At 40.0% G+C, this 21,245-nt stretch overlaps 1 protein-coding gene across 1 annotated transcript in view; it reads left to right on the top strand.

Moving 5' to 3' along the window:
* The window catches only part of TOP1 (DNA topoisomerase I), a 96,238-nt gene that overhangs the window by 35,672 nt on the left and 39,321 nt on the right, over nucleotides 1-21,245 (top strand). Inside the window, exons 4-7 of the mRNA XM_080812892.1 lie at nucleotides 12,756-12,879; nucleotides 14,724-14,779; nucleotides 17,619-17,714; nucleotides 18,878-18,953. Coding sequence (XP_080669018.1) covers nucleotides 12,756-12,879; nucleotides 14,724-14,779; nucleotides 17,619-17,714; nucleotides 18,878-18,953 — 352 coding nt within the window. The remainder of the gene's footprint in view (nucleotides 1-12,755; nucleotides 12,880-14,723; nucleotides 14,780-17,618; nucleotides 17,715-18,877; nucleotides 18,954-21,245) is intronic.

The raw sequence follows: 21,245 nt of genomic DNA, 5'->3' as shown, positions 1-21,245 counted from the left end.
AGTCTTTTGGAACTGCTTTATTAGCTCGGCTTACTGTCTCCAGACAAGTTAAAAAAAGTGAGAATTGCTTTCTAAGTCTGGTTTTTTTTAATGGACCATTAAAAACTTTAAGATATTTCTAATGAATTCTTTTTATGAATAAGTCTTTGTGAATCATTAAAATAACCAGATTTTCTCTAGTGGGGACATTATGTATCATCTACCACTCCTGTGGTCTTTTTTCCCTCACCGCTCACTCATTTCTTACCACTTGATCATCTAGTTTCCATTTTCGTTACTCTGGTGAATTTAATGCCAGTAGTTGATGATTTCAGTCTCAGTTCCCATGTACCCTCTCCCGTTTATAGTTGTTTAGCCCATATTGATATCGACCAAAGTAGATTTGAGAGCAACGAATATTGCCAAGAATAAAGAAGTTCATTTCATAAAGATAAAAAAGAACCAGTTGGAAGGACATAACAATTATGCAGGTTTATATACAAATATCAGAGCCTTAAAATACATGAAGTAAAAACTGACAGAACTACAAAGAGAAATAGACCACTTATATTTATAGTCAAATAATACTGCCTCTTTCTCAGTTGATAGTATAAGAGAGAAAATCATTACGAGGTAGAAGACTTGAACATCACCAACTAACTTGATTTGGTTGAAATTGATAGAGTATTCCATGCAACAACAGCAGAATACAGATCTTTGGCACATGGCACATTTGCCTACATACTCCATATTCTGAGTCCAGCCCTCCTTTAAGACCACTTCCCTTGCCTTTCATGCCTCTGTCCTTTTCCACCTTTCTGGCCGCCTTTCTCATCGCCTCCTTCCGGTGCATATAGCAGTTCTCTGTCTTTGGCTGTCTCTGCTACCTCTCTTGCCATTTGCCCCTTCTCTCATGTTCCATATCCAGTCTGGTGGAACTTCTCAGTTCCTCAAACACATGTTTCTGACACCTGTAGGCCTTTAAACATGCTGGTTCTGGGGTACTGTGTTGCCCACTTACTATCCTTTTTGTTGAAGCTTAGACTGCTCTTCTTTCAGGCATCCTTTCAGCCCACCCCTTCATATGGAGTGCCACTTCTGTGTGTTCTCTGGTACCTTGAATATGTTCTTATCATAGTAATTGCCAAGTTGCATTGGTGTTGTGATTGTCTCTTTACTTCTCTATATTCCTCATTAGACTTTTAAGGTCTCTGAGAGCAGAGTTGATGTCTGTTTCATTCGTTTTACATTCTCAAGGCTTAGTATAGTATCTGGCAGATAGCTGGCACTTAACTCATCTATATGTATTAAATCAGTGAGTGCATGACCGATGGGTACATCAGTTACCATCTTCTCTCTTCTTTTCACATAGTCTTAGTCTTCTACAGGATTGTTCCCCTTGGCCATCTCATTTTTCAAACAAGTTTTTACTTTTTGGTAAAATATGTATAACGTGTTTTGCCAGGGGTTTTGTTGTTTTGTTGTTTTGTTTTGCCATTTTGAAATGACTTTTAAGTATATTCACAGTATTGTACAACCATCACCAGTGTCCATTTCCAGAAATTTTTCATCATCCCAAATAGTCTCCGAACCCATTAAATGATACCTTCCCGTTCTCTTCTCACGCCCCCATCCCTTGGCACCTTCTAGTCTATCTTCTGTCTCTATGAATTTATCTATCCTAGTACCTCATATAAGTGGAATCACAAAATATTTATCCTTTTTGTGTCTGGCTTATTTCCCTTAATCTAACATTTTCAAGGTTTATCCATAATTGTCTCATATCAGGATTCCATTCCTCTTTTATGGCTGAATAATACTCCCATTGTGTGTCTACACCTCAGTTAAAAATATCTTCCCGTGTTGACGGATGCGTAGGTTGTTTCCATCTTTTGACTATCATGAATAACGCTGCTGTGAACATGGGTGTACAAGTATTTGAGTCCCTGCTTTCGATTCTTTGGATAAATACTTTGGAGTGGAATTGTTGGATCATGTCAAACAAGTATTTTTATTCTGTCTGCTATGTTTATCCTGTGCTGGCTGATGTGAAGTACCAAAAAAATGAGGCACCCTTTGACAATGAAGAACTTCATCACCTGAGGAAAATGCTAATATAAAGAAATGCTGATTTCTGTGTTACCATGAATCCATCCCAAAAAAACTTTTAAAAGATACAGGTTAATATTTAAAACATCAACTTTTAAAGATTGATCCCTTTTTCTCTGCCACATCTGATTTCACCAACCAAAATTTATCATTGTGGGAGAAAAGATTAAGTAGAAGTGGCATAAAAGGCTTTGGTACATCAGTTTGGCCCTCTCTGCTTTACCAAAATCTCCTTTTTTAAAAAATAAAGACTATATGGGACGCCTGGGTGGCTCAGTCGGTTAAGCCGCTGCCTTTGGCTCAAGTCATGATCCCAGAGTCCTGGGATCAAGTCCCACATCAGGCTCCTTGCTCGGCAGGGAGCCTGCTTCTTTCTCCGCCTCTGCCTGCCACTCTGCCTGCTTGTGTGTGTGTGTGCCTGTGCTCTCACTCTCTCTCTCTCTCTCTCTCTGACAAATAAATAAAATCTTTAAAAAGAAAAAAAGGATATGGTTTTGGTGTCATTTTTCTTGGAAAGTCCATTGTAGTTTAATCACCTTTGTCTAGAAGAAAGCCTCATCCTGGTGCTCAGCTTAGGGTCCACATGACTTTGATTAGGTTACCTGACCTTTCTCAACTTACCTTTTCAGGTCCCGCATATTAATACATGCTTCAGGGGGGATCTAGGGGTGTCAGGAAATACAAAAGCTCTTTAACTTTGAACTGTTTCACAAATAGGAGGAGGTGGTATTTTGTACCTATCAAGCATACTTCCCTAAAATGATGGCATAGGCAGATTGAGGAATTTGTTCTAACACAATTTTGTGCCTTTTAATATTTCTTCATTTCTAATCAAGATACTTAAGAAATAATAGTCTGTTTGCAAAGAGGCATTGGAAAAACCTGGCCTGGGTTGCTGTTTACACATAACTAAGTCTAGCCCTGAATCTTAATTCACATGTAAGTTTAAGACAGTTTAACCAGATGATGCGTCGTAAACAGACTTTTAAATACTTCCTGTTTTGATCTCTGCTGACACACTACCTCTTTGCAACAAAGCTAGTGTATTGGTTACATATCTATATTTCAGTACAATCCTGTACACTGTGTTCCTTTTTTAGGTGACTTCTGATCTTTCTAGTAGTTTTGGGCTTCTTCATTTTCCTTCTGTAGCAGATTAAAGAAACTTGGGTGATTGTTTAGATCACCTCTGAGGAGCCCAGAATTTTTAAGGTTTAACGTGTTCTCTTCAAAAATGCTTAATTTTAGGGGCACCTGGTTAGCTCAGTCAGTTAAGCATCTGCCATTGACTCAGGGTGTGATGCCAGAGTACCAGAATTAAGCACTGTGCCCGGCTCCCTGCTCAGAGGGAGTCTGCTTCTGCATCTCCCTCTGCTTCTCCCCACACTCATGAACACCCTCTCCCTCTCTCTCAAATAAAATCTTTAAAAAAAAAAAAAGCTTCATTTTATTCCATTTTATTAAATCCATTTTATTCCAGTATTTGCTAATAAATTTGGCATGATTTTGTTGCTATTACAAGAAAACAGGTTTTATACTAATGTGTTTGTGTCTTTCCTCTTCTGCTAGATATTAGCATCAATCATTTCTCATTTAGGACCCAGATCCCTCAAGAGATCCCATCTTATTCATATACTTTCTCCTATATTGTTCTTAAGGTACAAAATAAGGGAGAGGTTATTAAAAGATCATTCCATCTTATCTCTGTGTGTGGTCAGGAGTCTGAGGTGACATGCCCAAAGTCACATGATGGTGTATTAGCAGAGCGAGGATGAGTGACCAGGGCCTCTGTGTTTTTTTTTTCTCCACTGCATTATTCCTTTCAGTAAAAGAAAAAGATCTTTCCTAAGGAGGGTCTGTTGTGTAGCTAGACTGTGTAAATACAAGCACCTCCTTCTCATATGCACGTAGTTGGCATCTCACATTTTAAAGCGCCGGATCCTTTCAGGCACTGCCTCTTTCTCTTTGGGCCCCAAGTCCCTGAAGATTTTGTCAATAAAGGTATTAATGTCATTAAGTTATGACCCTGCGAAAACCCCATCTCCAGCTATTGCCTTTTTGGCCTATAATATTGCAGGAAGAGTTTATGCCAAAGTTAAATAAAAATAATTTCTTCTATTATTTGTCTCTGATGTTGCTTCTTTCTGGTAGCATTAACATTTAGCACTTCAGGTCCCTTTAAAAAATATATAAATCCTCCCAAAAGAAACAAAAGGAATATTCTTTCTAGATGCTTAAGAATCGCTGCTTGTAGGATCACACCAGATACTTTTGTTGAAAGTTGCATCTTTAGTCATAAATTATCTTCAATACTAGACCTTATATAAACAACATTATTAAAAGCAGTTGTGGGGGGGGATGGTTTTAGAAATAAAGGACTTCATATGTGAAAAGGTTCTTCCTGCTAGGTCCCCCCACCCCCACCCCTCCTGCTAGTTTTTGACTGTGTGTCTCTTGCCAATTGTAAGCCTGGCACTCAGGCTGGAGTGACAAATGTGTGGAAAGCCAGGGAAGACAGAAAAGCACTGCTGTGAAATAGTAAGGGAAGTGCTTTTCCAGCCATGTTGGCAGTGCTAATCTGTACAGTAAATGTGAGAAACATCTGAGGATAAGGATGCTTTTGGTTTCTGCTTTCCCTGAGCTCCAAATTCTACCTGAATTAGAATTGAGAGAATGTAAGATCCTAGGCACTGGAATTAAGCAACCAGTTCTCAGGGGAAGTTTTTCTTAACAGAATCAAATTTAAAAGACATTTTTGCTCCCTAATCAGTGAACTGTTTGCCAAAGCCCTTCATTTATCTGCATATCCCTATATCAACGTGTCTGGGGGGAGAAGTGGACAGTTAACCTGAGTAGGTAGAGAAGTTTGGTGGTTAAGAAAGAAGGAAACTGAAGTACCATCACCATTCACGGGGGACCCAGTATGATACAGTGAAAGGCACACAAAAATAGAAGTCGAGAGGCCAGGTTCTATCATTTACTAATGGTGTCCTACATTTTACTAGTTGTGTGTCCTAATTGAAGCTGTTTTAACTTCTGGGTTTTGTTTTCCGTTTTTGGTCAAGTGTTGATAGCGGTATTGGTCTGGTCAAGCTTTTAAGTTTGTTGGGGAGAATTCAATGGAATTCTGCAGATGAAAGCTCTTTGGAAACAGTAACATACTAAATAATTGACATGATGGTGTGGTGGTGATTACCATAAATCCTGGTAGAGTATCATCCAGATAATTTTGGTAATCTTGGAATCTAATTTAGTAGTTAATTATTGATAACATCCAGTTTGGAGCCCTAGTTTTCAATGATATCTAGCTGTATTATAATGAACTATAATTTTTTGTTTTTTAAGTTCATGGTAGAAAGGGTATTTGAGCTAGCCACTGAAAAATAGTTAAGATCTTGACAAGGCGGTGGGGGGGTGGTGCTGGGTGGCTCAGTGGGTTTGGGCCCTCTGCCTTTAGCTCAGGTCATGATCTCAGGGTCCTGGGATAGAGCCCCGCATCAGGCTTTCTGCTCAGTGGTAAGCCTGCTTCCCCCTCTCTCTGCCTGCCTCTGCCTACTTGTGATCTCTCCCTGTCAAATATATATATATATATATATATATATATATATATATATATATGTGTTTTAAAAAGATCTTGACAAGGGAAGGTGATGGCTAGAAAGATGGCATCCAGACAGTGGGAAACCATTACAAAAACATGGACACTCCGTAATCTACTTTGTTCTGGGAAGAATCCAGTTAGGTGGAACCCGGGTTAACAGAAGGTGGGATAGAAAATAGGGCCCAAAAAAGCAGCTTGAGGCAGAACTATTAAGTGTTATTTCACAAAGTTGGGACTTGAATCTGAAGGGAGCAAGAAGCCATTGAAAATAATTGAGAAAGGGAGGGTGCCTAGATGGCTCAGTTGCTTAAGCCACTGCCTTCAGCTCAGGTTATGATCCTGGAGTCCCAGGATCAAGTCCCACATCGGGCTCCCAGCTCCGAGAGGAGTCTGCTTCTCCCTCAGACCTTCTCTTCTCTCATGCTCTTTCTCAGTCTCTTTCTCTCAAATAAATAAAATCTTTAAAAAAATAATTGAGAAAGGGAGATAGAAGACTTAGCCACCAAATGCATGAGGGGTCTATAAATAATTTCTAAAATTCCATTCCACTCAAAGTTTTCATAATTCTTGTGATTTTATTTAGTAACTTGTAATTGATGATGTGCATTAGGAAATCTTCATTTCTTAGAGCCTTTCAGGAACTGACTGCTGCTTCCCAGAGACAACTTTAGAATTTACCTAGAATTTTTTTTTTTCTTTTTTAAAAAATTTTATTTTATTTTTCAGTGTTCCAAGATACATTGTTTATGCACCACACCCAGTGCAGTGCTCCATGCAATATGTGCCCTCCTTAATACGTACCACCAGGCTCACCCACTCTTCACCCCACTCCCCTCCAAAACCATCAGTTTGTTTCTCAGAGTCCACAGTCTCTCATGGTTCATCTCCCCCTCCAATTTCCCTCAACTCACTTCTCCTCTCCAACTCCTAATGCCCTCCATGTTATTCCTTATGCTCCACATGTAAGTAAAACCATATGATAATTGACTTTCTCTCCTTGACTTATTTCACTCAGCATAATCTCCTCCAGTCCCGTCCATGTTGATACAAAAGTTGGGTATTCATCCTTTCTGATGGCTGAGTAATATTCCATTGTATATATGCATCATATCTTCTTTACCATTCATCTGTTGAAGGGCATCTTGGCTCTTTCCACAGTTTGGCAATTGTGGCCATTGCTGCTATGAACATTGGGGTACAGATGGCCCTTCTTTTCACTACATCTGTATCTTTGGGGGAACTACCCAGTAGCGCAATTGCAGGGTCATAGGGTAGCTCTATTTTTTTTTTTTAATTTATTTTCAGCGTAACAGTATTCATTGTTTTTTCACCACACCCAGTGCTCCATGCAATCTGTGCCCTCCCTAATACCCACCACCTGGTTCCCCCACCCTCCCACCCCGCCCCTTCAAAACCCTCAGGTTGTTTTTCAGAGTCCATAGTCTCTCATGGTTCACCTCCCCTAGAATTTTTAATTTAGCAAAATGTTACTTAAGCCGTAACTGCCTGGTTTCCTTGAAAGGGCTGTGAATATCTCCTCCCTCCATAGCCTGGAAGCTCTTGAGGCTCTTCCATAGGAATTCCCTGTGATTCCATGGGTTTGCACCCCGCTGGGCTCTGCTGCCCTTAGGAGTGGGCCTGTAGCAGGATGTGTTTATTCTCTTAGGAGTTAGTGGCTAAGTCTTTTTCTCAGAAGATAGGAAGCCATCTCCTATCTCTCTGGCAGTGTTTCTTTTTTGTTTTGTTGAGAAGTCATGTAACAGAATGGTCAAGTGCATGATTCTGGAACTGGGTTGCCTGAGTTTAAATCCTTGTTACCTCTCATTAGAGGTGTTTCCTTGGATGAGTTACTTAACCTTTCTATCTCAGTTTCTACATCTGTAAAATTGAGTACTAAGAGTTTTGTCATGGGGATTTAAACTGTTTAGAAGAGTGTGTGGCCCTTAATCCTCTTCAGATATCTGTTAAATATTTTTATTGGTGATAGAGGACAGACTTTTTTTGTTTTCTTAAATAGATATAAATGGTTTCCCACAGCCAAAACTCGTAGCTTCCCAGAATGAGACACAGGTATGTTGTTGTTGTTCCCCTAGAGGGGTAGCAGGTGCCTTCCTGGGCCAAAGGGAAAATACTTTTTCCTCCTAGCTTCCTACTGCCATCTCCCTACTTCTACACTTCTGTCTCAGTGTTTTACAGGAACCCTGATCAGCCTTTTTTGTTTGCTCAACCTCAGCAGAAGTTACAGACCAGAGGTTTCACTAAACCTATCATTTTAAAAATAGTGTAGGTTACATTTTTCCTTAGTGGAATTTAGCTAATTGAAACATAAGACAAGCATGAACACTCTGAAGATGTGGCTTTGAATCTTTCCATTTGTTCTCTTTGGCATTGACTTTTCCTTGTCCAGGTTTTGCTAGTGTGGTGGATCTTATTCCCAGAGAGACATGAGTCTTGAGCCAAGGAGTCAGCTTCTGAACCTGGCCAACAATTGGTATTTTCTCTCCCCGAGTTCTACCAGTGAAATTTATATTTCATCCAAAAATGTGACCATTACAGAGGTTCTAGGAATGCTAGCTACTATGTGTATTTTGGCCTTCATTGTATCCCAGACTACACTTATTCTTAAAATGTATTTCTTCTTTTTTTTTATTTTAAGATTTTATTTGAGCATGAGTGAGAGAGTAGAGGAGGGGAGAGGGAGAAGCCAATTCCCCGCAGAGCCCAGGGAGCGTGATGCTGGGCTTGATCCCAGGACTCTGAGATCATAACCTGAGCTGAAGGCAGAGGCTTAACCAACTGAGCCATCCAGGCACCCCAAAATGTACTTTTTTTTTCAGATATTTGGGTTTCTTACTGTGGTCAGTAGTAAGCCTTTCTTTTGGTTTATTGTCTCCTGTCGCCCCACTGAAGTTTTTCTAGTGCTTCAGTGATCTCTGCACTGCCTCTGAACTGGCCAGTATTGTAGCCTTCATTTGTACTGAAGCTTACTTTATGACTTTGACATACTGTGTCTATTATGTATGGAAAAGTAGCAGGATCAATATAAGGAAGAGAGTAACATCTCTTAAAACAGTCAACATGCTAACTCCTCTTCTACATTGGTCAGACTTTCTGTCAACTCATTATCAGTGGAAACGATAAGGTGTTCTTTAAGCCACCATGAAAGTCAAAACTAGTTTTAAGCCTTTTGGAAAAAGAGATACGTGTTAGGAAATCCTGAATGATGATTAGTCAGTCTAACTGATCCCAGGTTGGCTTTATTTTCTACCACTGGCCAAATCCTGCCTCTAACCTTCCAGTGGTGCACAGCCTTAGACATGCTTCGCTATCACAGGACTTTGTCCCCCAAATGCATTTGCTACTTACTTCAGGTAGATTTCCTAGGAAAGACTGATGCTGGTTCTTGCTCTTTGCCAGCCCTCCTGCCACAGTGGGAATTATGGATGAGGGGGTAGGACTCGCAGTACTCTGTGATCTGTTTCTGGAGGCAGGGACAGGAACGTATTTGACAAGTAGACGTGTTAGTACCATGTTCAGGACTCCATAAACCCAAATTTTTAAGTCTATAATGGGATGCCTTGTGCCGCAAGATGTCCTCAGTCTTGAATTGTCTGAGCTCACTTAGTATTTAGAATTCATACCTGCTCTCTTATATCTAAACAGTTGGGAATAGAGGAGAGTGGTTTCCTTTGGAAAGACACGTTGATAGTTCCATCTCATTCTGGTCTTTGATTAATTATGACCTATAAAAAGGTTACTACTCTAGCAGGAACTTTGAATTTCCTGAATAGATTTCTCTCTGGTTAGTAGGCAGAGGAAGTATCATTGACTTTTTGCATTTTCCTGGGGGTGGCCTGGGTACCGTCTCATAGGTTTGTCGTTTGCTGACTTCTCCCAATCTCTGTTCGGTGTGATAATGAACAGCAAAACTGAGAACTGGAGAGCCGTGTATACACTTACAGGTGGGTGCCCCGGAAGGCCAGAAAGCCAGTTGCTAGTGAAGCAGACTAATGTTCTTTCTACGAATTGTCCCTAGGAATTGCTTTCATTGAGAAAGAGAGTGGGGGAAGGTAGAACATAGAGGAAGAGCGAGCATTCCTAAACTTAGATTCCTGAATCAACTATGTATAGTTTCATGGGAAGACAAAATAAGGAGCAGCTATCCCAAAGGTTTTATCACTTCAGATATCCAAGATCTCTATTCTAGAAAGTTTCTAAATGGTAAAATAAAGTTTTGACCTTATATATCAAGTCTCACACTGGCCATGCATTTGTCTCTAACACCAGTCTACTTTAAGTGGTAGGTATCAATTTCACGGACATGTGATGATACTGATTTAGCAGAAAGTACTCTGAACTTAAGAGGTGGAAGTACCGAGTTAAATCCAAATCTCAACTAACCTTCTTTCTAACATTATAACTTTGAATTAGACCTTGAACCACAGTTTCTTTTTTTTTTTTTTAAATATTTTATTTATTTATTTGACAGATCACAAGTAGGCAGAGAGGCAGGCGGGGGCGTGGGGGAAGCAGGCCCCCCACTGAGCAGAGAGCCCAATGCGGGGCCCAGTCCCAGGTCCCCGGGATCATTACCTGAGCCAAAGGCAGAGGCCCTAACCCACTGAGCCACCCAGGCGCCCCTGAACCACTGTTTCTAAATCAGTCTAAGGGGACAATAAAGTCTTCCTCACAGGAGTGTTGTGAGGATTGAATGGAATAATGTATGTGAAAGCTCCAAGCAAGGAGGACAAGGGGACTAGAAGAAACAGGACTACAGGTTTAGGAAGATCCAGGAACTTGTCAGATGGAAAGAAAACAATGACCACTTTCTCTTGTTTATGTACTCCTCCCTCTGTGTTGCTGTCATCAGGTTGTTATTTAGATGTGCCACACAGTGAAGCAACAAGTTTTTCCATGAGCAGACTTTTAACTCATGAGGGCTATGCCTAGTTCCAGTGTACATGGAAGCGACATGGTCACCAAGTTTCCCACCATGTCACTCTCCACTCTGTGCGTTCTTGTAGTCTGTTTTTACCGAAATGCAATGTTTTACCAAAAAATCCTGTACTTTGTACAGAAATGGCTCCCAACTTGTTAGCACTCTACTTCCAGTTCTTATTAAGCTCTTCAGCTTCAGAGTGGCTGGTGAAACAGCAAAGTTACCAAGATTGCAATGGATTCTTCAGGAGTTTACACATATGAGATCATAGCTTACATGTATGAAATCCTATTACCAGCAAAGTGTGTGAGCTTCCTATTCCATTGTACAAGCACTGTAGTTTTAGAGCTTTTTAAACATTAATTGTAAGAGGAATTAATGTTCATCTACACAATTTGTAACAATTATATCCACAGTACTTATGGATACACACCTCTCCACACAAAAAGTAAGAAAAACTCCCACTTTAATAAGAAAGCATTGTGCTTGGTGTTTTCACATACGTTATTATTATTATACATTATTGTTAGCCCATTCGAAGGGATGTCTTCCTGCTTCTGGTTATTTATTACCCAAATGCCGATTTTGAGTTGAGGCTCTTTGCGTGCAAAGATGTGTGTCACAAGATGCTTTTCTGATCTAGGTTCTGTGGCTCTCACCTAACTGGTTGCCATCATTTTATTCTCCCTTTTTGGCCTTCGATGTACCCAAGTGTTCTGGCGAAATCTCTTTAGAACAAACTCCATGGGATAGACAGAGTCTTATGAGCTCATTGCTGGTAATACCTACTTTTTCTGGGCTAAAGGCTAAATGTGACAGATGGGAAATTCAGTCTCTGGTGGTGGGAAAGGCAGGAACCAGTGCTTACTATAGGCCTGTCTCTGTCAGCTGGGGTTGCTGCCAGCTGTCCTGCGTCTGGGGTGGGCTCCCCAGTTCATAGTACTTGAATTCAAGTCCCTTTTGTTAACTTCTGGATTATATCGGTTGGTGCAGTAAACAGGGTTCCTAAACTGCCTGCCCAGTGCACAGAAGAAAACAGTCCTCCAGTGTTCTGCCACCCTAAATCATAGTTTGTAAGTGTTGCTTATTGCCTCATGCAGTGTTTTTATATAGGTGCAGTCCCTTGAGATATTCCTGTTCTCCATGTGTGGCCATAAACATTGTCTATCTATATTCATAGGACTCACAAACTACAGTGTAAGAGCTGTGTAATTTGATACATCACAGGTTCCCCCTTTTGTTCCTTACCACAGTTGTATCTTCTTTCTTGTTGGTTTTCATTGGTTTGTTATGGAAAACGTCGAACATCATTTATAATGTTATTTTCCAAAGAGAAATTTCCAGGAGCTAGATCCTAGGGTATGAACCCTTTCAATGGCTCTTGCTCTCTATGTCATATTTCATTCTCTAGAGGAGCAGTGTCTTTACAGTGCTTACCAGTATGTCCACAAACCCCTTTAAAAGAGAGGCTTTTAAATGTTTAGTGCAGGACATGTCTTTGTTTTTAGCTAGATCTTTTCTTACTGTGAAGGAAGGACCAAGCAGGGTTTTTAAGCCCCATGTAGAAGTGACTAGCTTTTCCTAGTTAAAGCTAGCAGCAAGCATCTACTGTGTTTTGGGGCTGTTCACTGCACAGAGCCACCAAATGCTTTTCTTTTCTTTTTTTTTTTTTTCCTTTTTTTCTCTTTTTTGGTGAATTGTTTTTACCTTCTCACATCAGATTTGAATGCTCAGTTTGGAGCACTCATCTGTCGTAGTTTTTGCTCGTAGAATGTTGTAGAAACAGCAGGCTTGCTGTACATTCTCAGTCACTTAAAAAAAAAAAGTCCTGATATGTTTAGAATGACTACATTTCTCTATTTGGTTCCTTTGCTCCTTCGAAAAAATAAAAACATCCAACAAGAGAAAGTCCAGTTGCCAAGAGCGTCTACTTGAACTTTCTGTCAGGACTGTTTATTTAAGGCATCATAAGTTTCCATGGTTTCATGTTATCTCAGGCTATCTTGTGAGTTGATCTTGTGAAATAAACCCTTGTGGTCCCTACTCTGGGCTAATCCTGTGTGTCTTTTTTTTCTTTTCTTTTCTTTCCTTTTTTTTTTTCTTTCTTTCTTTTTTTTTTTTTTACAGTGAACATAAAGATTCTGAAAAGAAACACAAAGAGAAGGAGAAAACCAAACACAAAGATGGAAGTTCAGAAAAGCATAAAGACAAACACAAAGACAGAGACAAGGAAAAACGAAAGGAGGAAAAGGTACAGAACTTTCCAGTGGGGAAGGAAGAGCTGGGGGTTGTACTTTTCATTTTCTTTATCTTTAAAAGCAGGTAATGAAAGTACCTTCACTGCACAGTAAGATCCCACGGCCTTTGAATGAAAAGTCTCTTGTCAGGAGATTTAAGCATCAGTCTCAGTCTTAAACAACGAAAACCAAAGCCCTTTACCACTGAATTTCACAGGACCAGATCGATCCACATCATTATCTTACTTTAAATGGCAAACGAATAAATTAAGAATGTAGGGTTTCTGGAAATGCCTGTGTTCTTTCATGGGGAAAATTCTGGTTTTGGGAGAAGGTCTAGGGCCATGTTGTCTTCTGTTGAATGTGGTCCTTCCTGAGTGAAAACAGTGATGCTTTTGTGGCTTTTGGTTCCATCATAACTAGCATAAGCTTCTCAGAATCTCTAGGCTCATCTGGCTGCAAATAAGGGTTATAGTGTATAGACTTTTTAAAAAAATTGTTTTGGGGCACCTGGCTGGCTCAGTCAGAAGAACTTGTGTGATTTTTTTTTTTTTTTTAAGATTTTATTTATTTGTCAGAGAGAGACAGAGAGCACAAGCAGGCAAAGTGGCAGGCAGAGGCAGAGAGAGAAGCAGGCTCCCCACTGAGCAAGGAGTCTGATGCGGGACTCGATCCCAGGACCCTGAGATCATGACCCGAGCTGAAGGCAGCGCCTTAACTGACTGAGCCACCCAGGCGTCCCAGGCCTGTGTGATTCTTGATCTAGGGTCATGAGTTTGAGCCCCCTGTTGGGTGTGGAGATTGCTTACATAAATAAAAAAAACTTTTTTTTTTTTTTTAAGATTTTATTTTTATTTATTTGACAGAGAGCAAGCGATCATAAGTAGGTAGAGAGGTAGGTGCGGGGGTGGGGGGAGCAGGCTCCTTGCTGAGCAGAGAACCCGATGCGGGGCTCGATCCCAGGACTCTGAGATCCTGATCTGAGCCGAAAGCAGAGGCTTAACCAAGTGAGCCACCCAGGAGCCCCAATAAAAAAACTTAAAAAAATTTTTAATTTTAAGTAAAAAAAATAAAATGTTTGTATTTTAGTTTCTGTTTGGAAAAAAGTAGTTTTGGTACTTGGAAAATTCGGGCAATATGAAATAGGGAATGTAATGAAAATGACACCTTTCTTGGGGCACGTGGGTGGCTCGGGTAAGCATCTGACTCTTGATCTCAGTGCAGGTCTTGATCTCAGCGCAGGTCTTGATCTCAGGGTTGTGAGTTAAAAAAAGAAAAGAAAAAAGAATTACACCTTTCTTTCACCCCTTGCTCATTGTCCTTTATCTTTCTCTTTCTGGAGGCAGCTACTATACTTTTTTTTTTTTTTTAATTCTTCCAGAGATACCATATTTGTGTGTGCGCATGTGTGCATACATATGTGTGTGTATCCTTTTGTATGTCTGAAGATTTTTGAAAGATCAAGTGTGTCTGGAAAAGGAGGGGGAATGTGAATATACTTTGCCTAAATCAGAGAAGGCAGGAAACAGACTTGCATTTTGTTTTGTTCTGTTTTTTATTTTCTCTGCACTGCCAAGGGCAAATCCTTGAGAAAGAGTATATTTATTGAGGAAGGGGGACCGCTGCCATTTTGAGGGGAAACATTTCTCAGTAAATTGGGTAATTCACCCTGAACTATAAAAAAACAGTCTTGGGAAAATGTCAAGACCTTTGCTTCACCTGTTCAGTTTTGCTAATAATAAGAGTGAGTCTGCAATCCAAGATGCTTCAAGAATTGAGGCCAAATGTTCTCAAATAAGAAAGAGGCTTTTTCAAATTTAGTCTCTTCAAGGTACTAATCAGTTACTATTATTTTCAGGTTAGAGCCTCTGGGGATGCAAAAATAAAAAAGGAGAAAGAAAATGGCTTCTCTAGGTAAGACTTTTCTGGTACCTTGGCTGCTCTCTTGGCCAGCTCTTCATGTTGTAGTGTTGTCTGAACTTACCTAAAATGTACTGAGCTGGCCACCTCTAGGTTTCCAAGGAGATTGACAGTGAGAGGACTTGGTGTAAGCTAATTTGAGCTCTCTGAAGTGTCATTTAGTGAAATTGACCACATTTTCCGGAAGGCTGTTTTGAGTGGAGAAGATTAACAGGAAGAAATTTCTAAAAATTCAGATACAATTTACATACCAGAAATTTCACCCTCTAAAAGTATACAGTTTATTGGTTTTTAGTGAATTCACAAGGTTGTACAACCTCCCCCTACCACACTATCTTAATTTCAGAACATTTTCATCTCCACCAAAGGAAACATCATATTCAGTCAGTAGTAATTATGGAGTTTCCTGAAAAACCCTACTCTGAATTCCTCCTTAGTAATACAGTAGTCCTCCTCCACCCTTTGCCCCCGACCTTAATCCACAGTTTTGCTTTCTTTGGTTTCATTTAGCAATGGTCAGCCACTGTCAGGAAGTAGGTGATCCTCATTCTGACATCATCAGAAGGTCATTAGTACCCTAATGCTATGCCACATTGCATGTGTCATTCGCCTCACTTCATCTTACGACATAGGCATTTATTATATATCATCACAAGAAGGATTAGTACAGTATAATAAGATACTTTGAGTGAGAAAGAGATCATGTTCTCATGAATTTTATTATAGTGTATTATAATTGTTCTGTTTTTATTATTAATCTCTTGCTGTGCCTGATTTGTAAATTAAACTTTACCATAAGCAGGTATGTATAGGAGTAATTTTAAGGATAGGTGTAGAGTTGAGTAGAAATATATTATTTCTTTTCAAGAAGAGGAAAATGCATACAATCTGAGGTTGGTTTTTCTGTACTGTTTTTGCCATTTTGATTGTTTTCCTCATCTGCCTCCACTCCCTAAAAAAAAAATATCTCTAGCTTCAAAAAATAAGAAGTTTATGGTCATATATTCTTACTTGCTCCATTGAATGACAGAATGGATTTTCTAGGAGTTGTTGGAAGGGTTTGCATATTGACTAGAACAAAGTGTTGGGGAGTTTGCTTCCTTGAAACTCTGACCTTTCAGTTTCATCTGGGAACATTATTGAAAATTCTGCCATCTACTCTGAGTCCCTTGACTGGGAGAAGTAGGTGCCCTCTTCAGGCATGTTTTGTAACTGTTCTAGGAATGTGGAATAATACAATTCAAGAAGCATTAGAACTGAAAACTACCCTAGGTGTTCTGATTTCTTAGATAAAGTGAGTAGAGGGTGGCTATTTTCTGCCAAAGACCACCTAGGAATTTTATAAACTAACACTCAGGTGTGACTAGACTCTCTGGACTTGGTGTGTAGTTCAAGATTCAGTTTCATACTTCCCATGTTAGAAGATCAGGAACACTGTCTTCCAGGCCGTGGTCTCTGTGTTCACCTTGGTGGACTACTTGCTAGCTTGCATGTTTGTCTTTGTAGACAATCCAGATGCTTTACTGGGTGGAGCACAGTTTTCTGATAAATAGTTTTTAGAAGTTCTCGCTTCAGGCCTAGTAACCCTTCCCACATGTTGTTAACTTCACCCATGACAGTACTAGGATCTGGCATTTACTTAACTACTTGGGTCAGTAGCAGTTTTCTCTTCTTCTGGTGCAGTGTTTGGAAATGACTCTTGACTCTGTTAGTGATTTCCATGGTGAGGGGAAGCAGCTATAGAGATTGGCATTTGAGGAATGTGCAGAAATAAGGAAGAAAAGATAATCTCTTTAAACATTCAGATTCTGTCAAGCAGAGGGATCCAGTGTGCTTGGGGAGTTTGCGGGGTGGTAGCATTGAAACCCCACGAATATCTTGACCTTGGCAGCTGAATCTGGATGTTTATCCCTTGGACCCCTTAGAGATGGATGGTTTGTTGGGTGGTGGTCTCTGTACTGAGTTATTTAGCTTCATATATGCTTCTGGCCATCAACAGTGAGGTTCTGCCTAGATGTGTTGGGCCAGGGAACATCTCAAGGCTGTGGTGATTGCTGGCCCCATAGATTTTTGTTTTTGTCCTCCCCCCTCCCCCAAATTGTTCCTTCCTCTTTCTGGTTCAAAATAGTTGTCTAACAGAATCATCTTTTTACATTCAGAAGGCAAAAAGTCTTAACAAAAATAGGACAAGGCACTCTTCTGTGTATAAAGTAAGTAAACCAAGGGAGGAAGTTGAACAATGACTAGATTTGGTTTGGAATGGCTTTAGTTTGTTCATAGCCTCTTCTCTCATTTAGCACATGCCCTTTTGTTGTAATGTCAGCTTAGTTATTTTCCCATGTAACTAAGATTAGTTTCCATTAGAACTTTAAGGTTCAAGTTTGGGAAATAAAATTTTATTCCCTTCCTTGTAAAAGCTATATTCAGCTTTTGGAGTACTAGAATAATCAGTTTGGATCATTGCAGGATTTAGATACATAGTAGATCCCTCCTGCAAGGTGAGGGAACAATTTAAGTTTGTTTCTGTTGTGGTTTGGGTCATGCTGGTAAAGGCAGCTAAGATGCAATAGAAAAGAATACTGACTTAGATTCTGATCCCAGAACTTGATATTGCCTGTTCATCTGTAAAGTGAGGACAGTGCTATCTACTTCACAGGGTTGTAGTGAGATACTAAGTGAAAAGAAGTGCTTACAGGAAACCTTTACAACATACACAAATGCATGTTATTAATCCTTATATTAGCTACTTTTCAGTGAGATGATTCCTTCCTACTGATTATTTAGCATAATGTAGACATTCTCAGACTTACTAGTTTGTTTTTTTTTTCTTTAGTCCACCACGGATTAAAGATGAACCTGAAGATGATGGCTATTTTGCTCCTCCTAAAGAGGATATAAAGCCATTAAAGAGACCTCGAGAAGAGGATGAGTGAGTATTTTCTTATTCTTTATTTTTTGAAAACAAAAAGGATTTGTTTAGGGGCGCCTGGGTGGCTCAGTGGGTTAAGCCTCTGCCTTCTGCTCAGGTCATGATCTCAGGGTCCTGGGATTGAGCCCCGCATCAGGCTCTCTGCTGGGCGGGGAGCCTGCTTCCCCCTCTCTCTCTGCCTGCTGCTCTGCCTGCTTGTGATCTCTCTCTCTGTCAAATAAATAATTTAAAAAAAAAAAAAAAAAGGATTTGTTTAAAGGAGAAATGTGATATAGGTCTCTCCAGTCACAGAAAAACTGTTAATTGACTTTAGTCATTTGGAATTTGTGATTAATGGACTAGGCAACTTATTTATCTTTGAATTATGAGATGCAGGATTTGCTAAGCAAATAAGTAGTGTATCTATGGAAAATGCATATTTTTATTATTTTTTCATATTAAAAAGGTAGTGCTTGTTTAGTATGTGAATTTCAAATAATACAGAATTGATAAAGAATATTTAAATTATTTAAGTTGCCTTTAATTTATTATTACCTGCCACAGATAATTTTTCACTGTTAAAGCAATTTTCCCTAGGATCTGTACCTGTCAGTGAATTCTAAGTGATGTTTCAGTGTATAGAGTTAATAAAATTGCTCTTAAAACAGTTATTTGAGGCTTATGTGTACCTCTTTCTTAGATTCTGTGAGGTTAAGTTCTATTCCTTATGTTCAGTCTTTTATAGCTTATTATGCTTCAGGAATCTACAGAGGATTTGTGATACAAAGTGGACAGAAAGGGAGGAGAGAAATACTTGGTGAACTCATTTGTATTCCTTTAGAATGTATATAGTATTTCTTTCCTCTCCTTTCCAGCCAGATACTGCCTTGTGGTAGCCATTGTTGCCCTGGGCATTTGGTGTCTGTTTCCATAGGTAGCCCTCCACTCCCTTCTCTTTCAAGCCTATGTGGAGTATAAATTGTTTTGTTTTGTGTAGGACTGTAACTGTTGGTCCTTGGTCAGACCTTCTTTCTTCATTCCTGTTCTGACTGTAGAATGTCCAGCTAAGAATAGTTAATACCTGCATTGAAAGCCTCCAAGAGGAGTTTGGAGGTCCTGATGCTGTTGGTGAGAACTACTATGTCAAAGTTGTGTTAATTGCATATTCATGTTCCCCTTTGTAGTGCTGATTATAAACCTAAGAAAATTAAAACAGAAGATACCAAGAAGGAGAAGAAACGAAAACTGGAGGAAGAAGAGGTTAGTAAAAGAGACTGTGGCCCTTGGAGGCTTGGGTTTGGAGTAGGGAGTTTTCCATAAAACAACTTTTGAAGGCAGATGAATTTTAGGGAATGTATTGGTCTGTGGTAGAGGAAACACTGAGAAAAACTCATATATGTGTAATGGTGGCCGTGGTACTGTGAGTTTTAAGATCTCTCTTAGCCTTTCAAGGTGTCTACCCATAGTGCTGCTGCCAGCTGATATTTTTGGAGAAACTGCACTATCTTCATACATGCAGAGAGAGTGTTAAATCATACTTTGGCTTTCGATCTCAAAGAGTTTTCCTTAAGATTGTTTTTTAGCACTCTCATATCTAACCTTGCTCATCACTCACTTTGGGTAACTCTGTGTGTTGAAAGGCCTTTAATTGGGTGCCCCTTGGACATATGATGAAACCCAAGCTCTTTACCACAGTCCTCCCAATCTGACCCCTGCATCTGGTGCCTGCCTTCATCTTTTTTGCCTCTTCTCTAATTTAGCTGGTTCCAGCCACACTGGCCTCCTTTGTTTCTTTTCCACACTGGATTCTTTTGTGCTTCAGAGCTTGATGTAGCACATGCTGTTCCCTGTCTGGAACACACATGCTCTTCCTCCCTCCTTCTCCTGCCTTATCACCTTCCTTAAAATCTCAGCTCAACTTAATTACTTAGGCTTGTGGCCAATTTAAAAATACGTTAATATGGTTCCTTTTGACACTTCTTGTTTCTTGTACTAAAGAGTTGTTAGCAAGTAATTCAAGAGAGGGATGTCAGAAGTTCACAGGAGTCTTAATCTTACACTCTCCTAAGAGAAGGGGTTGAGTGAGTTCTTAGCTCTTACACTGCATTTGTGGTTAGCCACGGTCATGGGCAGAACGGATTCACAAGTATTAAGTCAGTAGCTTATGGAAGTATGAGCAGTAAAAGGATAGTGATAGTAGGGAGCAGTGAGTTTTAAGAGTGTAATCTATTGTAGTAGTAAGAATGATAATAAAAATAAAAATAAAATGTAATAGATGCTTACCATGAGCCAAACACTATTAATGCTTTATATGAATCATTTCAGTTTAATCTTTACAATAGCCATTACGAGGTAAATATTGCTACTAGCTACTCTCTGCATTTTACAGATGCAGAAACTGAGGTATAGAGGCTGAGATCATTTGCCTGAAGTCACACAACTACTAAGTAGTTAAGTCAGGATTTGATCCCATGCAGTCTGATTCCAGAACCAGTGCACTAACCACCATGTTATTCTGTCTCCTGTGTGACTTTGCTGGTTCTTTAAAGCCACAGGAATTAAGAAGGGCCTTTAATGGAATCACATTAAGAATATTAACAAAGGGGGCGCCTGGGTGGCTCAGTGGGTTAAAGCCTCTGCCTTCAGGGTGCCTGGGTGGCTCAGTGGATTAAGCCGCTGCCTTTGGCTCGGGTCATGATCTCAGGGTCCTGGGATCGAGCCCCGCATCTGCCTCAGCATCCCTGCTGAGCAGAGAGCCTGCTTCCCCCTCTCTCTCTGCCTGACTCTCTGCCTACTTGTGATCTCTCTGCCAAGCAAATAAATAAAATTTAAAAAAAAAAAAAAAAAAAGCCTCTGCCTTTGGCTCAGGTCATGATCCCAGGGTCCTGGGATCGAGCCCCGCATCGGGCTCTCTGCTCCGTGGAGAACCTGCTTTCTCCTCTCTCTCTGCCTGCCTCTCTGCCTACTTGTGATCTCTGTCTGTCAAATAAATAAAATCTTAAAAAAAAAAAAAAGAATATTAACAAAGGGGCACCTGGGTGGCTCAGTCAGTTGAGTGTCTGCCTTCGGCTCAGGTTATGATGACCCCAGGGTCCTGTGATCAAGCCCTATGTTGGGCTCCCTGCTGAGCAGGGAGCCTGCTTCTCCTTCTCTCTCTGCTGCTCCCCCTGCTTGTGCTTTCTCACTCTATTAAATAAATAAAATCTTAAAAAAAATATTAATGAGTAGGTGAGCCATAGAGAGATGATCAGGTGCTAGGTTTAGAGAACTGTGGTTTTTCTAACAACAGGTCGGTTTTTGGCCATCAGGTTTATGAGCACCAACTCAAGGAGTGAAGAGTAAAATGTTGAGGGATTATGGCAGTCACTCCACTTTTATGTAGATGATCAGTATAGACTAGTTGGTGAAGAAATGTAAAATTTTAGTTTTCCATGCTTTCTATATTGCCTTTAGGCCTTTGTTGAGTTGTTGAATAATAATCTTTCTGTGAATTTGGAAGGAGTTAGTAATAACTATTTTAAACCATTTGGAAAAAAGGACACTTGGCTTTTT

This window comes from Martes martes (assembly GCF_963455335.1).
Source record: "Martes martes genome assembly, chromosome: 9".
Lineage (NCBI taxonomy): Eukaryota > Metazoa > Chordata > Mammalia > Carnivora > Mustelidae > Martes > Martes martes.
This window is presented reverse-complemented; position numbering and strand designations above follow the sequence as displayed.